The following is a 21,264-nucleotide window of genomic DNA, read 5'->3' as shown; positions in this document are numbered from 1 at the left end:
TACGCAGACACACCCTCTCTGTTTATTTGGACTGTTTTAACCCTTTTGGTGAAGTACGTAAATGCAGAAAAGTACATCACCTGACAAAGCTTTGTGGTCCTTGGACAACGGTTTTGCTTTATTTTTTTGCAGGATGATTAAAAACTTCTGCGAAAAATACATTTGAGAATATAAAAAATTCAAGTATAATCTATATGGTTGATTATACAGTAAATGGCTTGAGAAAAAAATAGAAAAATAGAAAGTTCATATCAAATAAGGCATTGTTAAATGAAATAGTAGATACATTAGTGGAGGCAATAGAACATAACGAGAGCATTGGGTCACTAAAGGCAGTAAGTCGCCTGCTTGTTTGAGGAGATGGAAGATCACATGAATGTTGGGTTGGAGGAGATGGAACATCACATGAATGTTGGGTTGGAGGAGATGGAACATCACATGAATGTTGGGTTGGAGGAGATGGAACATCACATGAATTTTGGGTTGGAGGAGATGGAACATCACATGAATGTTGGGTTGGAGGAGATGGAACATCACATGAATGTTGGGTTGGAGGAGATGGAACATCACATGAATGTTGGGTTGGAGGAGATGGAAGATCACATGAATGTTGGGTTGGAGGAGATGGAAGATCACATGAATGTTGGGTTCGAGGAGATGGAAGATCACATGAATGTTGGGTTGGAGGAGATGGAACATCACATGAATGTTGGGTTGGAGGATATGGAAGATCACATGAATGTTGGGTTGGAGGAGATGGAACATCACATGAATGTTGGGTTGGAGGAGATGGAACATCACATGAATGTTGGGTTGGAGGAGATGGAACATCACATGAATGTTGGGTTGGAGGAGATGGAACATCACATGAATGTTGGGTTGGAGGAGATGGAAGATCACATGAATGTTGGGTTGGAGGAGATGGAACATCACATGAATGTTGGGTTGGAGGATATGGAAGATCACATGAATGTTGGGTTGGAGGAGATGGAACATCACATGAATGTTGGGTTGGAGGAGATGGAACATCACATGAATGTTGGGTTGGAGGAGATGGAACATCACATGAATGTTGGGTTGGAGGAGATGGAAGATCACATGAATGTTGGGTTGGAGGATATGGAAGATCACATGAATGTTGGGTTGGAGGAGATGGAACATCTCATGGATGTTGGGTTGGAGGAGATGGAACATCACATGAATGTTGGGTTGGAGGAGATGGAACATCTCATGGATGTTGGGTTGGAGGAGATGGAACATCACACTGCTGTTGTGCTACAAGAGATAAAACATATAGATATTGGATTGGAGGAGATAGAACATCTCATGGATGTTGGGTTGGAGGAGATGGAACATCACACTGCTGTTGTGCTACAAGAGATAAAACATATAGATATTGGATTGGAGGAGATAGAACATCTCATGGATGTTAGGTCAGAGGAGATTGAACATAAAAGTAAGCTGGGTTGCTTGTTCATGTCCCCCTTTCTGCCCCTCTCTTGAATCATCCCTTGTTTCTGCCGGGACTGGAACAACTGAGCACATTCTTGTTGTGACCAATCCACAGCTTTTCGCAAGACTGCCACTTTCTTATGCCCCACACCTTTCCCTCTTGGCCTGCGATCCAATAGACCCATAAAGCACCCCCTTCTGAATTTTTCCATTATGTTCAGCTCTGCCATTGGATAATCTTTCTTAGCCCCCGTACACACGGTCGGACATTCCTGATGGAAAATGTCTGATCGGACCGCGTTGTCGGATAATCCGACCGTTTGTGGGCTCCATCAGACTTTTTCCATCGGAATGTCAGACCAACAAAGTTTGAGAGCTGTATATAAAATTTTCCTACAACATGATCTGATCGGACTTTGTCCGATCATTTGTAGAGAATTCTGTGCTACGCAAAGTGCTACGCATGCTCAGATCAATTTACGAGACCAAAGCTATTGGCTACTAGCCTCTACATAGTCCGTCTCTACGAATGAACGTCATCACGTTCCGAACTATCTGATTTTCCGACAACTTTGTCCGATCGTGTGTATGCAACACCAGTTTCGGAAAAAATCAGACGGATTTTGTGGTCGTAATGTCCGACCGCGTGTACAAGGGCTTAGCCATACCTTTACCTATCTATTTCAGAAAACTGCCTTTGAACATACTTGCCTGCACTCCCCCAGTTCCCTGGGAACCCTCTAAATTTATTCTTCCTTAAATGCTTTGGACACCCCTGTAGCCTCCTTTTACATGTCTATCGGGGAACAGGATGTAGCATCCTCCATCGACCCTGGGGAATGGAGCAAAGCCTGGTCCATCATAGAGAAATGTTCCTTTAACACTGTCACTTTGAAGGAGCACACAAGGTCCTCCTCCACTGGTATTTGGTTCCGGCCTTAATAGTAAACTCCATCCCATCCTATAGTGATAGATACTTTAGGGGTTGTGGTCAATGTGGGAATGAGGTCCATATATGGTAGCCCTGCCCTCATCTCATGGGATTCTGGTTTAAGGGTCTTCGGGTACCTGTTCAGTTTATTTCACATATCCATTTGTAAAGATCCTAAGCTTGCTATTTTACATTGCCCAATCCAAGGCCTATTTTCCTATCAACAGAAACTGGCAACATGCCTATTTATAGCTGCTAAACACGCAATAGCCGGGGCCTGGAAAAAGCTCTCTGTTTCGATTGCGGAGGTGAAGAACATCTTGACCACCCTAATGGTTACTGAAAAGATGACAAGCATTCCACTTGGTTCCCACTCTTAAGTTCCTCAAAGTGTGGGCTCCGTGGTGGTCTTATGCTCTTCCTACGTTGCATCTGACCAATTTGCGCAATGCTTGTTGACTGTCCTCGAGCCTGCGGGAGCTCTACCTGCCTTCCTTCTCTCCCTTCCCTCTCTTTCCACCAACGTTCCACCAACGTTCCATCGCTCTGAATCCAGAGAGGGGACTCTGGGTTCAGAATGAAAGAACATTGAATAGACGTTTAGTTAGGACTTCCCGTGGATGTTGTGGTGAGAGGCAGTAGGAGAAAAAGGCAGTAGGACATCATGTGGATTTTAGGCCTACAGGGGATTGGACATTACATGGAATTGGGTTCAGAAGGGATAGGACATTGTCTAGAGGTCAGAGGGGAAAGCACATTACTTGGATGTTGGGTTGAGCGGAAATAGGACATCACATGAATGTTGAGGTAAAAGTTGATATGGCATCATATGGATGTTGGGTTGAGAGTATTAAGACATCACATTATTGCTGGAGTGTAATAGGAGCATTACTTGTTTAACGAGCTTGGTTAAATTAACAAGTATTGAAGAGTAAAAGAGGCATTGTTTTTCTTGGAAAATGGGATATTACTATTGAGATCTTCTAAATACACCAGGAATATATTACTTTTAGGCTTCCTTTATGTTTGTTAGCCTATCTATACCATCGGCCCAGCCCTTCTTCCTGGTATTGGGCCCTAGAAGGAGAGCGCAGATGAGACTTTTTATTATTATTTTTTTTTCAATTAGAATTTATTAAAGAATTAGCCAGTTACAATACAAATATAACAATACATAATAATCGCAAATACAATTGCCTGTGTGTACAATAGGGTAGCAATAGCGTTACAGACTCATACTTTTAGTCCTCTTGTTTGCATATATACAGATTGACAGGAGATCCCATTAAACTAATAAGCCCCTCCAAAAGATGGAAAGACCTCATAGTAGAAGGATAGGTACATTACCATTCCCAAAGCGTCAATAGGACCTGAACATATATATCAATGGATTGTAAAAGCCTGTCCCGGCATGTCTGCATTATAACTTTATACCACTCTAAGTACACCCTGTTACCTATCATACAAAAGCCAAATGTGACTAATGGATATAAAAAAAAAAAAAAGAGGTGACAGCCTATCTCAAGGCTAGCACCTTAAAAAAAAAGATGAGACTTTTTAGTCCATACGAGGACACGGAATGAAGCTGTAACCGATTCCCTGTTTTCTTGCTTGTGGTCCTTGAAATGACATCTCCTGGGTGGTTGAGGAGATCTCCAGCGTGGAAACCGTTTCTAACAATTCCACTTGTTTGTCCCAATGGCTGGGCACCAGGGGAGCTAGTTGAGGCTAATTTACAGAGAGGATTTTGGGTAATGAGGCATGGATGAGCCGAGAGGCTCAGAGGAGATGTATGCATCCACCGAGCACAGAGGATTAACAACTGGAATTAAAGAGTTTACAAATGATGTTATGAAGAGCAAAAATAAATACAAAATTGCTAATCCCGTTCTATTTCCCGCAGACCCCCTGTAGTGTAGTCATATTGTTCCCTCACAGCTCCCTGGCTCTGTTCTCATCTATCCTAGAGTTTTGGCAAGTTAGAAACATCCGAAAAAACCATAGAAAGTGATAACGGAGAAAACTAAGATCTCTGGACACTGAAGACAAATGTCTCCACAGTAGCTATAGCTAGAGAGGTCAGTGGGGGGCCTTGCTTTAAAGTGCTTCGCTGCTTGTTCAGAATATATAAATACTTTAGTCTGGGCACAGGTTCCCTTTAATAGGCATGGGTTCCGTGCATTTAGAAACACATCCAAGCCCAGGGCTGGACTGGGAAAGAAATTTGGCCCTGGACTTCATCCTTAGACCGGCCCACTTACATTTTGAGTGTCCCATCAGCAGCCTCTTGCATCAGAGTGTCTCAACAGCACCCCCTTACATCAGAGTGTCTCAACAGCACCCCCTTACATCAGAGTGTCCCATCAGCACCCCCTTACATCAGAGTGTCCCATCAGCACCCCCTTACATCAGAGTGTCCCATCACCAGCCCCCTTACATCAGAGTGTCCCATCGGCGCCCCCTTACATCAGAGTGTCTCATCGGCACCCCCTTACATCAGAGTGTCCCATCAGCACCCCCTTACATCAGAGTTCCCATCAGCACCCCCTTACATCAGAGTTCCCATCAGCACCCCCTTACATCAGAGTGTCCCATCAGCACCCCCTTACATCAGAGTGTCCCATCGGCACCCCCTTACATCAGAGTGTCCCATCGGCACCCCCTTACATCAGAGTGTCTCATCGGCACCCCCTTACATCAGAGTGTCCCATCAGCACCCCCTAACATCAGAGTGTCCCATCAGCAGCCCCCTTACATCAGAGTGTCCCATCAGCACCCCCTTACATCAGAGTGTCCCATCAGCAGCCCCCTTACATCAGAGTGTCCCATCAGCGCCCCCTTACATCAGAGTGTCCCATTAGCGCCCTTACATCAGAGTGTCCCATCAGCACCCCCTTACATCAGAGTGTCCCATCAGCACCCCCTTACATCAGAGTGTCCCATCAGCACCTCCTTACATCAGAGTGTCCCATCAGCAGCACCCCCTTACATCAGAGTGTCCCATCAGCAGCCCCCTTACATCAGAGTGTCTCATCGGCAGCCCCCTTACATCAGAGTGTCCCATCAGCAGCACCCCCTTACATCAGAGTGTCCCATCAGCACCCCCTTACATCAGAGTTCCCATCAGCACCCCCTTACATCAGAGTTCCCATCAGCACCCCCTTACATCAGAGTTCCCATCAGCACCCCCTTACATCAGAGTGTCCCATCAGCACCCCCTTACATCAGAGTTCCCATCAGCACCCCCCTACATCAGAGTTCCCATCAGCACCCCCTTACATCAGAGTGTCCCATTAGCACCCCCTTACATCAGAGTGTCCCATCAGCACCCCCTTACATCAGAGTGTCCCAACGGCACCCCCTTACATCAGAGTGTCCCATCAGCACCCCCTTACATCAGAGTGTCTCATCGGCACCCCCTTACATCAGAGTGTCCCATCAGCACCCCCTTACATCAGAGTGTCCCATCGGCTACCCCTTACATCAGAGTGTCCCATCGGCACCCCCTTACATCAGAGTGTCCCATCGGCACCCCCTTACATCAGAGTGTCCCATCAGCGCCCCTTACATCAGAGTGTCCCATCAGCGCCCTTACATCAGAGTGTCTCATTGGCACCCCCTTACATCAGAGTGTCCCATCACCAGCCCCCTTACATCAGAGTGTCCCATCAGCGCCCTTACATCAGAGTGTCTCATCAGCACCCCCTTACATCAAAGTGTCCCATCAGCACCCCTTACATCAGAGTGTCTCATCAGCACCCCTTACATCAGAGTGTCCCATCAGCACCCCTTACATCAGAGTGTCCCATCAGCACCCCTTACATCAGAGTGTCTCATCAGCACCCCCTTACATCAGAGTGTCCCATCAGCGCCCTTACATCAGAGTGTCTCATTGGCACCCCCTTACATCAGAGTGTCCCATCACCAGCCCCCTTACATCAGAGTGTCCCATCACCAGCCCCCTTACATCAGAGTGTCCCATCACCAGCCCCCTTACATCAGAGTGTCCCATCAGCGCCCTTACATCAGATTGTCTCATCAGCACCCCCTTACATCAGAGTGTCCCATCAGCACCCCCTTACATCAGAGTGTCCCATCACCAGCCCCTTACATCAGAGTGTCCCATCACCAGCCCCCTTACATCAGAGTGTCCCATCAGCACCCCCTTACATCAGAGTGTCTCATCAGCACCCCCTTACATCAGAGTGTCCCATCAGCACCCCCTTACATCAGAGTGTCCCATCACCAGCCCCCTTACATCAGAGTGTCCCATCACCAGCCCCCTTACATCAGAGTGTCCCATCACCAGCCCCCTTACATCAGAGTGGCCCACTGAGCCATCGGCCCACCGAGAAACTCCCTGTAGTCCCAATGGCCAGTACATGCCTGTCCAAGCCCTTTTATTTAAAACAATATACAGCGGTGGCCTAGAAGTAGCTCCGGTGGACAACTGCTCCAGATTTTAATAGCTCCACATTTTCATATGCAGAGGTGACATCTCAGGTGCAAAGAGGGTCCCCTTGCCATTTTCATTTAAGTTATTATATAGACCAGTGATGGGGAACCTCGTGCACCCCAGATGTTCTGGAACTACATTTCCCATGATGCTCATGCACTCTGCAGTGTAATTGAGCATCATGGGAAATGTAGTTCCAAAACATCTGGGGGGGCCGAGGTTCCCCATCACTGGTCTATATAATAACTTAAATGCAAATGCCAAGGGGACCCTCTTTGCATCTGAGATGCAACTACACTGAACTACACTGCAGAGTGCATGAGCACCATGGGAAATGTAGTTCCAGAACATCTGGGGTGCCAAGGTTCTCCATCACTGATATAGACCGTTTATGTATTGATTATTTATTTCTAAGAATCAATGGTGCTTTCTAATAATATTTACCGGAATTTTCTTCAATTGACTGTATTTTCTTCCATTCCAGTCGGTGCTGCGACAAGAAGAGCTGCGGGAATCGCAATGAGACGCCCTCAGACCCGGTCATCATAGACAGGTGAGCCATGCCAGGCTACGTTTGAATGTCCCAACGTATTTTATGACCTAAAGGCGGAGGAGGAGAATGTTGTGACCCCCCCCCCCCCCCCCGCAGAACCGTTTAATGAAAATAGAAAATTACATGCAGCTCATTGATTTATAACCGGACGGTAGATGAGCATGGGAGGAGCGACTCAGTGCAAATTTATTACATAAAAAAAATGTACTTAGCATTGTACCCTGTGGACAAGCAAAACAGTCAAAATGTGAACCTCTTTCTATATAACTCTTCTCTCCTAAAATACTCTGCTGGAGGACTCTGCTCCTTCCTCTATAACTCTCCTCTCCTAAAATACTCTGCTGGAGGACTCTGCTCCTTCCTCTATAACTCTCCTCTCCTAAAATACTCTGCTCTGCTGGAGGACTCTGCTCCTCCTTCTATATAACTCTCCTCTCCTGAAATACTCTGCTGGAGGACTCTGCTCCTTCCTCTATAACTCTCCTCTCCTGAAATACTCTGCTGGAGGACTCTGCTCCTTCCTCTATAACTCTCCTCTCCTAAAATACTCTGCTGGAGGACTCTGCTCCTTCCTCTATAACTCTCCTCTCCTAAAATACTCTGCTCTGCTGGAGGACTCTGCTCCTCCTTCTATATAACTCTCCTCTCCTGAAATACTCTGCTGGAGGACTCTGCTCCTTCCTCTATAACTCTCCTCTCCTGAAATACTCTGCTGGAGGACTCTGCTCCTTCCTCTATAACTCTCCTCTCCTAAAATACTCTGCTGGAGGACTCTGCTCCTTCCTCTATAACTCTCCTCTCCTAAAATACTCTGCTCTGCTGGAGGACTCTGCTCCTCCTTCTATATAACTCTCCTCTCCTGAAATACTCTGCTGGAGGACTCTGCTCCTTCCTCTATAACTCTCCTCTCCTGAAATACTCTGCTGGAGGACTCTGCTCCTTCCTCTATAACTCTCCTCTCCTAAAATACTCTGCTGGAGGACTCTGCTCCTTCCTCTATAACTCTCCTCTCCTAAAATACTCTGCTCTGCTGGAGGACTCTGCTCCTCCTTCTATATAACTCTCCTCTCCTGAAATACTCTGCTGGAGGACTCTGCTCCTTCCTCTATAACTCTCCTCTCCTGAAATACTCTACTGGAGGACTCTGCTCCTCTTCTATCTAACTATCCTCTTCTGAAATACTCTGCTGGAGGACTCTGCTCCTTCCTCTATATTTCTCCTCTCCTGAAATACTCTGCTGGAGGACTCTGCTTCTTCCTCTATAACTCTCCTCTCCTGAAATACTCTGCTGGAGGACTCTGCTCCTTCTTCTATCTAACTATCCTATCCTGGAATACTCTGCTGGGGGACTCTGCTCCTTTCTTTATATTTCTCCGCTCCTGAAATACTCTGCTGGAGGACTCTGCTCCTTTTTCTATCTAACTCTCCTCTCCTGAAATACTCTGCTGGAGGACTCTGCTCCTTCCTCTATAACTCTGATCTCCTGAAATACTCTGCTGGAGGACTCTGCTCCTTCTTCTATCTAACTCTCCTCTCCTGAAATACTCTGCTGGAGGACTCTACTCCTTCCTCTATAACTCTCCTCTCCTGAAGTACTCTACTGGAGGACTCTGCTCCTTCTTCTATCTAACTATCCTCTCCTGAAATACTCTGCTCTACTGGAGGACTCTTCTCCTTCTTCTATCTAACTAACCTCTCCTGAAATACTCTGTTGGGGGACTCTGCTCCTTCCTCTATAACTCTCCTCTCCTGAAATACTCTGCTGGAGGACTCTGCTCCTTCCTCTATAACTCTCCTCTCCTGAAATACTCTACTGGAGGACTCTGCTCCTTCCTCTATAACTCTGATCTCCTGAAATACTCTACTGGAGGACTTTGCTCCTTTTTCTATCTAACTCTCCTCTCCTGAAATACTCTACTGGAGGACTCTGCTCCTTCTTCTATCTAACTATCCTCTCCTGAAATACTCTGCTCTACTGGAGGACTCTTCTCCTTCTTCTATCTAACTAACCTCTCCTGAAATACTCTGCTGGAGGATTCTGCTCCTTCCTCTATAACTCTCCTCTCCTGAAATACTCTACTGGAGGACTCTGCTCCTTCTTCTATAACTCTCCTCTCCTGAAATACTCTACTGGAGGACTTTGCTCCTTCTTCTATCTAACTATCCTCTCCTGAAATACTCTGCTGGAGGACTTTGCTCCTTCTTCTATCTAACTATCCTCTCCTGAAATACTCTGCACTGCTGGAGGACTCTGATCCTTCCCCTGACTCTCCTCTCCCGAAATACTCTGGTCTTCCGGAGGACTCTGCTCTGGTCTTCCGGAGGACTCTGCTCCTTCCTCTATTTATCTCTCTTTTCCTGCAATATTCTGCACTGCTGGAGGATTTTGCTGATCTTTTATTGAAAATAACCAAGCAACAAAATGTTATGCTAAAGTGAAAAACGAAACCCCCATAGTACAATCCTCCAACTGACATGAAAGGAATACATATCTATGGGTAGAATATATACAATGTACACATAAAATATGTTGACAGCTATTTACATAAAGGAGCAGAGAGGGCCTAAGAGACACAACCCATCACCTATGTACACAGCGGTCTGACAAGCGCACTTTTTTTTTTTGGGGGGGGGGAAATACACTTTTTTAAGTTAAAAAATAAGACAACAGTAAATTCAAAATTTTTAGATTCAATTTTTTTTTATATATAGTGAAAGATAATGTTACGCCGAGTAAATTGATACCCAACATGTTACGCTTCCAAATTGTGCCTCCGCTCGTGGAATGGCGACAAACTTTTACCCTTAGCAATCTCCATAGGCGACGTTTATAAAAAAAAATTCTACAGGTTGCACGTTTAGACTAAGACCCCTTTCACGCTGAAGCGTTTTTCGGGCGCTAAAAATAGCGCCGGTAAAGCACCTGAAAAAAGCCTCAGCTGCAAACCCAGTGTGAAAGCCCGAGGGGGGTTCACACTGGGGGGCGCCGCGCTGGCGGGGCATCACAAAAAGTCCTGCCAGCAGCTTCTTTACAGCGGCAGAGGAGCGGTGAATACCCTGCTCCTCCTCCACTCCTCCCCATGGGGCAGCCCTGCGCTATTATACTGCCGGCAAAGTGCCGCTGCAGCGGAATTTTGCGGGCGGATTTAACCCTTTTTTGGCCGATAGCGGGGGTTAAAAAAACGCCCTGCTAGCGGCCAAATAGGGCCGCTAAAACGACGGTAAAGTTGCGCTAAAAATAGCGCCGCTTTACCGATGACGCCCGGGGTGGCTCAGTGTGAAAGGGGTCTTACAGAGGAGATCTAGTGCTGGAATTATTGCTCTCGCTCTGCCGATCGTGGCGATACCGCGCATGTGTGGTTTGAACACCGTTTTCAAATGTGGGCGCTGCTCACGTATGCGTTCGCTAGATCACTTTTATCTTGAAGCCGACCGCCTGATGAAGAAGAGGACACCGGGGTTACGGTAGCTAGCTGCTAGCTTCTGCAAAAAAGTTGTATGCCTATTGTGGGGTCACCAGTCCGGTATTTATATATTGTGGGGTCACCAGTCTGGTATTTGTATATTGTGGGGTCACCAGTCTGGTATTTGTATATTGTGGGGTCACCAGTCTGGTATTTGTATATTGTGGGGTCACCAGTCTGGTATTTATATATTGTGGGGTCACCAGTCTGGTATTTATATATTGTGGGGTCACCAGTCCGGTATTTATATATTGTGGGGTCACCAGTACAGTATTTATATATTGTGGGGTCACCAGTCTGGTATTTATATATTGTGGGGGTCACCAGTCTGGTATTTATATATTGTGGGGTCACCAGTCCGGTATTTATATATTGTGGGGTCACCAGTCCGGGATTTATATATTGTGGGGTCACCAGTCTGGTATTTATACATTGTGGGGTCACCAGTCCGGTATTTATATAATTAAATCATATCCCCTCTCAAGCGTCTCTTCTCCAGAGAGAATAAGTTCAGCGCTTGTAATCTTTCCTCATAACTAATAACCTCCAGACCCTTTATCAGCTTTGTTGCCCTTCTTTGTAGTCGCTCCATTTCCAGGACATCCTTCCTGAGGACTGGTGCCCAGAACTGGACAGTATACTCCAGGTGCAGCCGGACCAGAGTCTTGTAGAGGGGAGAATTATCGTTTTATCTCTGGAGTTGATCCCCTTTTTAATGCCGATATTCTGTTTGCTTTGTTAGGCTCAGCAATGGCATGCAATGCCAAGCTGAGCCTATCATCTACTAGGACCCCCGAGTCATTTTCCATCCTAGATCCCCCCAGAGGTTCTCCCCCCAGTCTATAGATTGCATTCAGATTTTTGCCACCCAAATGCGTTATTTAAAAATTTTCTACATTTCTCATTTGTCATGTAGTTGTCCCTCCCCCCCATTCATTTGTTCAGATCTTCTTGCAAGGTTTCCACATCCTGCGGAGAAGTTATTGCCCTGCTTAGCTTAGTATTGTCCAGAAATACAGAGATTTAACTGTTTCCCCCATCCCCATCCTCCAGGTCGTTTATGAACAAATTAAATGGGATTAGTCCCAGCACAGAACCCTGGGGGACCCCACTACCCACCCCCGACCATTTCAAGTATTCTCCATTTATCGCCACCCTCTGAACTCGCCCTTGTAGCCAGTTTTCAATCCATGTACTCACCCCTATGGTCCATGCCAACAGACCTTATTTTGTACAGTAAATGTTTATGGTGAACTGTGTCAAATGCTTTTGCAAAATACAGATACACCACATCTACGGGCCTTCCTTTATCTAGATACACCACATCTACGGGCCTTCCTTTATCTAGATACACCACATCTACGGGCCTTCCTTTATCTAGATACACCACATCTACGGGCCTTCCTTTATCTAGATACACCACATCTACGGGCCTTCCTTTATCTAGATACACCACATCTACGGGCCTTCCTTTATCTAGATACACCACATCTACGGGCCTTCCTTTATCTAGATACACCACGTCTACGGGCCTTCCTTTATCTAGATACACCACATCTACGGGCCTTCCTTTATCCAGATACACCACGTCTACGGGCCTTCCTTTATCTAGATACACCACATCTACGGGCCTTCCTTTATCCAGATACACCACGTCTACGGGCCTTCCTTTATCTAGATACACCACATCTACGGGCCTTCCTTTATCTAGATACACCACATCTACGGGCCTTCCTTTATCTAGATACACCACGTCTACAGGCCTTCCTTTATCCATATACCCCACGTCTACTGGCCTTCCTTTATCTAGATACACCACATCTACGGGCCTTCCTTTATCTAGATACACCACGTCTACGGGCCTTCCTTTATCTAGATACACCACATCTATGGGCCTTCCTTTATCTAGATACACCACATCTACGGGCCTTCCTTTATCTAGATACACCACGTCTACAGGCCTTCCTTTATCCAGATACATCACGTCTACGGGCCTTCCTTTATCCAGATACACCACATCTACGGACCTTCCTTTATCTAGATACACCACGTCTACGGGTCTTCCTTTATCTAGATACACCACGTCTACGGGTCTTCCTTTATCCATATACCCCACGTCTACAGGTCTTCCTTTATCTAGATACACCACGTCTACGGGTCTTCCTTTATCCATATACCCCACGTCTACAGGTCTTCCTTTATCTAGATACACCACATCTACGGGCCTTCCTTTATCTAGATACACCACATCTACGGGCCTTCCTTTATCTAGATACACCACATCTACGGGCCTTCCTATATCTAGATACACCACGTCTACAGGCCTTCCTTTATCCAGATACACCACGTCTACGGGCCTTCCTTTATCCAGATACACCACATCTACGGACCTTCCTTTATCTAGATACACCACGTCTACGGGTCTTCCTTTATCTAGATACACCACGTCTACGGGTCTTCCTTTATCCATATACCCCACGTCTACAGGTCTTCCTTTATCCAGATACACCACGTCTACAGGCCTTCCTTTATCCAGATACACCACGTCTACGGGCCTTCCTTTATCCAGATACACCACGTCTATGGGCCTTCCTTTATCTAGATGCACCACATCTACGGACCTTCCTTTATCTAGATAAACCACATCTACGGGCCTTCCTTTATCCAGATACACCACATCTACGGGCCTTCCTTTATCTAGATACACCACGTCTACGGGTCTTCCTTTATCCAGATACACCACGTCTACGGGCCTTCCTTTATCCAGATACACCACATCTACGGACCTTCCTTTATCTAGATAAACCACGTCTATGGGCTGTCCTTTATCTAGATACACCACGTCTACGGGCCTTCCTTTATCCAGATACACCACGTCTACCGGCCTTCCTTTATCTAGATACACCACGTCTACGGGCCTTCCTTTATCTAGATACACCACGTCTACGGGCCTTCCTTTATCCAGATACACCACATCTACGGACCTTCCTTTATCTAGATACACCACATCTACGGGCCTTCCTTTATCCAGATACACCACGTCTACGGACCTTCCTTTATCCAAATACACCACGTCTACGGGCCTTCCTTTATCTAGATACACCACATCTACGGACCTTCCTTTATCTAGATACACCACGTCTACGGGCCTTCCTTTATCTAGATATACCACGTCTACGGGCCTTCCTTTATCTAGATAAACCACGTCTACGGGCCTTCCTTTATCCAGATACACCACGTCTACAGGCCTTCCTTTATCTAGATACACCACATCTACGGGCCTTCCTTTATCTAGATACACCACGTCTACGGGTCTTCCTTTATCCAGATACACCACGTCTACGGGCCTTCCTTTATCCAGATACACCACGTCTACGGGTCTTCCTTTATCCAGATACACCACATCTACGGACCTTCATTTATCCAGATACACCACATCTACGGGTCTTCCTTTATCTAGATACACCACGTCTATGGGCCTTCCTTTATCCAGATACACCACGTCTACGGGCCTTCCTTTATCCAGATACACCACATCTACGGGCCTTCCTTTATCCAGATACACCACATCTACGGGCCTTCCTTTATCCAGATACACCACGTCTATGGGCCTTCCTTTATCCAGATACACCACGTCTATGGGCCTTCCTTTATCCAGATACACCACGTCTACGGGCCTTCCTTTATCTAGATACACCACATCTACGAGCCTTCCTTTATCCAGATACACCACGTCTACGGGCCTTCCTTTATCTAGATGCACCACATCTACGGGCCTTCCTTTATCCAGATACACCACGTCTACGGGCCTTCCTTTATCCAGATACACCACATCTACGGGCCTTCCTTTATCCAGATACACCACGTCTACGGGCCTTCCTTTATCTAGATACACCACATCTACGGGCCTTCCTTTATCCAGATACACCACATCTACGGGCCTTCCTTTATCCAGATACACCACGTCTATGGGCCTTCCTTTATCCAGATACACCACGTCTACAGGCCTTCCTTTATCTAGATACACCACATCTAGGGGTCTTCCTTTATCTAGATACACCACATCTACGGACCTTCCTTTATCCAGATACACCACGTCTACGGGCCTTCCTTTATCTAGATACACCACATCTACGGGCCTTCCTTTATCCAGATACGACACATCTACGGGCCTTCCTTTATCCAAATACACCACGTCTACGGGCCTTCCTTTATCTAGATACACCACATCTACGGACCTTCCTTTATCTAGATACAACACGTCTACGGGCCTTCCTTTATCTAGATAAACCACGTCTACGGGCCTTCCTTTATCTAGATACACCACATCTACGGGCCTTCCTTTATCCAGATACACCACGTCTACGGGCCTTCCTTTATCCAAATACACCACGTCTACGGGCCTTCCTTTATCTAGATACACCACATCTACGGACCTTCCTTTATCTAGATACACCACGTCTACGGGCTATCCTCCAGAAGATCAGAGTATTTCAGGCGAGGAGAGTCAGGGGAAGGAGCAGAGTCCTCCAGCAGAGCAGAGTATTTTGGGAGAGGAGAGTCAGGGGGAGGAGCAGAGTCCTCCAGAAGAATAGAGTATTTTGGGAGTGGAGAGTCAGGGAAAGGAGAGCAGAGTCCTCCTGTAGAGCAGAGTATTTTGGGAGAGGAGAGTCAGGGGAAGGAGCAGAGTCCTCCAGAAGAGCAGAGTATTATAGGAGAGGAGAGTCAGGGGAAGGAGCAGAGTATTTCAGGAGAGGAGAGTGGGGGGAAGGAGCAGAGTATTTCAGGAGAGGAGAGTGGGGGGAAGGAGAAGAGTCCTCCAGCAGGACGGTATGTCTGTGAAGATTATAAGATGTAGATTGCACAGACTGCGGTCCTGACCCCCCCGCCTCCTTCTCTCCAGGAAGTGAGAAGGTGTCAGGCATTGTGTCTCCCGTCTCTCTTCTCCTCTCAGTCCGGCTGTCTTGTTATCTGCTCGTCTCCTCGGATCGGCTCTCCTCGGTCAGACCTCTTTATTGATCCGGTTGGCCTCTCAGCCGTCTTTTCGGTGCCTATCAGCAGACAGATGACAGATGAGTGACAGTTGGCGGGACAGCAATGGCCGTCTCTTGCGGAAACAATAGGCAGCTCAATTCCTTGTCCCGTCCTGATAATTCCGCTCTCGGGGGACACGGCCCGTGTCACCGGAGGTGTGAAGAAAAGACGGAGTGGAGTAGAGGAATCGGATGACATTATTCCCCCGGCTTTAAAGTGTTCCTAAATCCCAGAATGGAAATGTAATATTCCACAGATGTGGCGTCTGCATTCATTTTTTCTTTTTTCAGGCTTTATTTTTATTTATTTTAACTTGATGATGTTGCCAGTACACCCCACCGCAATATATCAGGACTGCAGAGCATTCCCCTCTCCCCCTCTGCGTGTAAGGCCTCATTTGCAGCCAGGGAGTGGTATAAGCTTAGAGACCACCCTAGTACATGTCTATATGTGAGCTTACAGACTCCCCAGGACACGCCTATATTTGAGCTTACAGACCCCCCAGGCACACGCCTATATGTGAGCTTACAGACCCCCAGGACACGCCTATATGTGAGCTTACAGACCCCCCAGGACATGTCTATATGTGAGCTTACAGACCCCCCAGGACACGCCTATATGTGAGCTTACAGACCCCCCAGGACACGTCTATATGTGAGCTTACAGACCCCCCAGGACATGTCTATATGTGAGTTTACAGATCCCTCAGGACATGTCTATATGTGAGCTTACAGACCCCCCAGGACATGTCTATATGTGAGCTTACAGACCCCCCTGGACATGCCTATATGTGAGCTTACAGACCCCCCAGGACACGTCTATATGTGAGCTTACAGACCCCCCAGGACATGTCTATATGTGAGCTTACAGACCCCCCAGGCACACGCCTATATGTGAGCTTACAGACCCCCCAGGACATGTCTATATGTGAGCTTACAGACCCCCCAGGACACGCCTATATGTGAGCTTACAGACCCCCCAGGACACGTCTATATGTGAGCTTACAGACCCCCCAGGACATGTCTATATGTGAGCTTACAGACCCCCCAGGACACACCTATATGTGAGCTTACAGACCCCCCAGGACACGTCTATATGTGAGCTTACAGACACCCCAGGACACGCCTATATGTGAGCTTATAGACCCCCCAGGACACGCCTATATGTGAGCTTACAGACCCCCCAGGACATGTCTATATGTGAGCTTATAGACTCCCCAGGACACGCCTATATGTGAGCTTACAGACCCCCCCAGGACACGCCTATATGTGAGCTTACAGACCCCCCAGGACATGTCTATATGTGAGTTTACAGATCCCTCAGGACATGTCTATATGTGAGCTTACAGACCCCCCAGGACATGTCTATATGTGAGCTTACAGACCCCCCTGGACATGTCTATATGTGAGCTTACAGACCCCCCAGGACACACCTATATGTGAGCTTACAGACCCCCCAGGACATGTCTATATGTGAGCTTACAGACCCCCCCCCCAGGACACGCCTATATGTGAGCTTACAGACCCCCCCCCCCCAGGACACGCCTATATGTGAGCTTACAGACCCCCCAGGACATGTCTATATGTGAGCTTAGAGACCCCCCCCAGGACACGCCTATATGTGAGCTTACAGACCCCCCAGGACATGTCTATATGTGAGCTTACAGACCCCCCCCAGAACACGCCTATATGTGAGCTTATAGACCCCCCGAGGACACACCTATATGTGAGCTTACAGACCCCCCCAGGACACGCCTATATGTGAGCTTACAGACCCCCAGGACATGCCTATATGTGAGCTTACAGACCCCCCAGGACATGTCTATATGTGAGCTTACAGACCCCCCCCAGGACACGCCTATATGTGAGCTTACAGACCCCCCAGGACATGTCTATATGTGAGCTTACAGACCCCCCCAGGACACGCCTATATGTGAGCTTATAGACCCCCCGAGGACACACCTATATGTGAGCTTACAGACCCCCCCAGGACACGCCTATATGTGAGCTTACAGACCCCCAGGACACGCCTATATGTGAGCTTACAGACCCCCCCCCCCCAGGACACGCCTATATGTGAGCTTACAGACCCCCCAGGACACGCCTATATGTGAGCTTACAGACCCCCCAGGACATGTCTATATGTGAGCTTACAGACCCCCCAGGACACGCCTATATGTGAGCTTACAGACCCCCCAGGACATGCCTATATGTGAGCTTACAGACCCCCCAGGACATGTCTATATGTGAGCTTACAGACCCCCCCCAGGACACGCCTATATGTGAGCTTACAGACCCCCCAGGACATGTCTATATGTGAGCTTACAGACCCCCCCAGGACACGCCTATATGTGAGCTTATAGACCCCCCGAGGACACACCTATATGTGAGCTTACAGACCCCCCCAGGACACGCCTATATGTGAGCTTACAGACCCCCAGGACACGCCTATATGTGAGCTTACAGACCCCCCCCCCCAGGACACGCCTATATGTGAGCTTACAGACCCCCCAGGACACGCCTATATGTGAGCTTACAGACCCCCCAGGACATGTCTATATGTGAGCTTACAGACCCCCCAGGACACGTCTATATGTGAGCTTATAGACCCCCCAGGACACGTCTATATGTGAGCTTACAGACCCCCCAGGACATGTCTATATGTGAGCTTACAGACCCCCCAGGACACACCTATATGTGAGCTTACACACCCCCCAGGACATGTCTATATGTGAGCTTACAGACCCCCCAGGACATGTCTATATGTGAGCTTACAGACCCCCCCTAGTGATGGAGAACCTTGGCACCCCAGATGTTTTGGAACTACATTTCCCATGATGCTCATCCACTCTGCAGTGTAGTTGAGCATCATGGGAAATGTAGTTCCGAAACATCTGGGGGTGCCGAGGTTCCCCATCACTGCCCTAGGGCATGTATAGGATATATATATATATATATATTTATAAACAGAGGCCCTGTAGAGAAAAATGGTGGCTGTTGCAATTTTTTTTATGTCACGCGCAGCAAACACAAGTTTGGTAAAAAAAACACATGAATCAATTTTAATGCACAAAAACACAATACAAGACCCAATTACTTTGATGATGTCACACGGAATAAATAAATACCTCATGTAATGTATGGAATATGGAATGTGGTCACATTATGGTACTTAAAAATCTCCATGGGCAACACTGTAACCGCTTCAATACCGGGCACTTTCACCCCCTTGCTGCCCAGGCCACTCTTCAGCTTCCAGCGCTCTCACACTTTGAATGACAATTGCGCGGTCGTGCTACGCTGCACCCAAATGACATTTTTATCACTATTTTTACACAAATAGAACTTTCTTTTGGTTGTATTTATTCATTACTGTTTTTTTTTTTTGCTAAGTAAATGAAAAAAAAACACCAAGAATTGTTGTAAGAGGGAAAATTTGGGGAGGTGTGCACTGCTGAGTGGTGATTTGTTTGTGGGGGGGGAGGTAATAATTGCTCTAAGAGGGGACCTTGGAGAGGTGTACTGCGTGGTGATTTGTGTTGGGCAGGGGGTGGGTGGCAGGGGGTAAGAATTATTCTAAGAGGGGAAATTTGCGGACGTGTGCTGAGTGGCGATTTGTGTTGGGGGGGGGGGTAGGAATTCTTCTAAGAGGGGAAATTTGCAGAGGTGTGCTGAGTGGTGATTTGTGTTGGGGGGGGGGGGGCAGGAGATAATAATTGCTCTAAGAGGGGACCTTGGAGAGGTGTACTGAGTAGTGATTTGTGTTGGGGGGGGGGGGGTTGGTTGGCAGGGGGTAAGAATTCTTCTAAGAGGGGAGATTTGCGGAGGTGTGCTGAGTGGTGATTTGTGTTGGGGGGAGGGGGCAGGAGGTAAGAATTCTTCTAAGAGGGGAAATTTGGGGAGGTGTGCTGAGTGGTGATTTGTGTTGGGGGGGGGGGGTGGTAGGAAGTAAGAATTGTTGTAAGAGGTGGAATTCGGGGCGGTGTGCTGAGTGGTGATTTCTGTTGTAGGGGAGGGGGGGCAGGAGGTAAGAATTTTTCTAAGAGGGGAAATTTGTGGAGGAATATGCTAAGAGGGGGTTTGTGCTAGAAAAGGTAGGGTAATATGGTGGGCATTTGTGCTAGAAGGAATGATTGGGGAGTTATTTGTGCTAGGAGGGGGGATTTGGAGTGTGGGTTTTTTTTCTTTGAACGATAGGTGGATTTGTGCTGGGGGCATATGGAGACGAGAGAGGATTTGAGCTTGGAGGGGATGGGGCAAAGATTTGTGCCAGAAGGGGTATTTTAGCAGGGGGTTGGATTATTACTGGGAGGAAGGAGGGGTTTATGCTTAGAGAGTAAGCAACAGATTAGTGCCTGATTTTATTTTATTTATTTTTTTTTTTTGGGGGGGGGGGGGATTTTTGCTGACACATAATCATACTTTAGGCACTAGGGGGAATTGTAGCATTATGTGTCCTCAGCCATGGGCTCCGATGGGCGCCATCTTGGGGGAGCCTGTGTACCTTTTGACACAAAATTCCTGAGCGATTTCATTGAATGTTGTGAGATACAGATGTACTGTGAAGAGAAGGATCTGATCAATGAGGGGCCCTTGGAGGGCAAGTTCAGAGTAGGGGGCAGTTGGGGTTTAGAAGCAGCCCCAGCTCTTGATCAGAGAACAGGGTAAGGACCAGGAGATGTCAGGGAGCCCAAGGATCAGGATCCCCATGGATGGATATCCCAGTCGGTTAGGTGCGTTTTTTAGGATCACACCCCATGGGGGTTACTGAGGTTCCCCCCCTCTTTGTAGAAAACCCTTCTCCCTAGAGAAGACCTTCATGAGAACCTGGGAGTAGTCAGGACTTTAATTGTATCAGCAACAGGATTGCCGAACGGCGAGATTGCAAATTACTCTTCCTTTAATAATCAGCAGCTGCTGTCAAAAAAACAAAAACAAAAAAGGACCGTCTGACACAGTGTTTATAAACAAAGCTGAGACAGAGGGATACAAAGTGACATTGCTTATGTTGTGAGATAAAGAGATACAAAGTAACACTATTATTTTTGTATCTACAGTACTCTGTTTCATGCATCTGCAGGTCAAAAGGATGCACTTTGTACCAAAAAAACGAAAAACCAAAAATTAAAAAAATAAATTAATTTAAATACAATTTATTCCTATATACCCTTTATTAACCCCTAGTTTACCATAGTTAGCTCTAAATAACTCCTTCTTCCCCTTTTCCCCTTAAAAATCGTCAGAGAAATTATGGTTAAAATAAAAATCATCAACATACTGGTCAGAAAAAAAAAAATATATATATATATATAAATATTAAGATAAAAAAAAAAGTCAACAGGAAAATAATGGAAAAATGATGGTTAAAAAAAATC

At 46.9% G+C, this 21,264-nt stretch overlaps 1 protein-coding gene across 4 annotated transcripts in view; it reads left to right on the top strand.

Moving 5' to 3' along the window:
* The window catches only part of LOC143975801 (transcription factor COE3-like), a 261,364-nt gene that overhangs the window by 129,689 nt on the left and 110,411 nt on the right, over nt 1-21,264 (top strand). For all 4 annotated transcript variants that reach the window (XM_077478345.1, XM_077478343.1, XM_077478344.1 and 1 more), the window contains exon 6: nt 7,324-7,392. In XM_077478345.1, coding sequence (XP_077334471.1) covers nt 7,324-7,392 — 69 coding nt within the window. The remainder of the gene's footprint in view (nt 1-7,323; nt 7,393-21,264) is intronic.

This window comes from Lithobates pipiens, unplaced genomic scaffold (genome assembly GCF_037356315.1).
Source record: "Lithobates pipiens isolate NorthernLeopardFrog02 unplaced genomic scaffold, aLitPip1_a1.2 Scaffold_13, whole genome shotgun sequence".
Classification (NCBI taxonomy): domain Eukaryota; kingdom Metazoa; phylum Chordata; class Amphibia; order Anura; family Ranidae; genus Lithobates; species Lithobates pipiens.
Note: the sequence above shows the minus strand (reverse complement) of the source record. Positions and strands in the feature narration are given on the sequence as shown.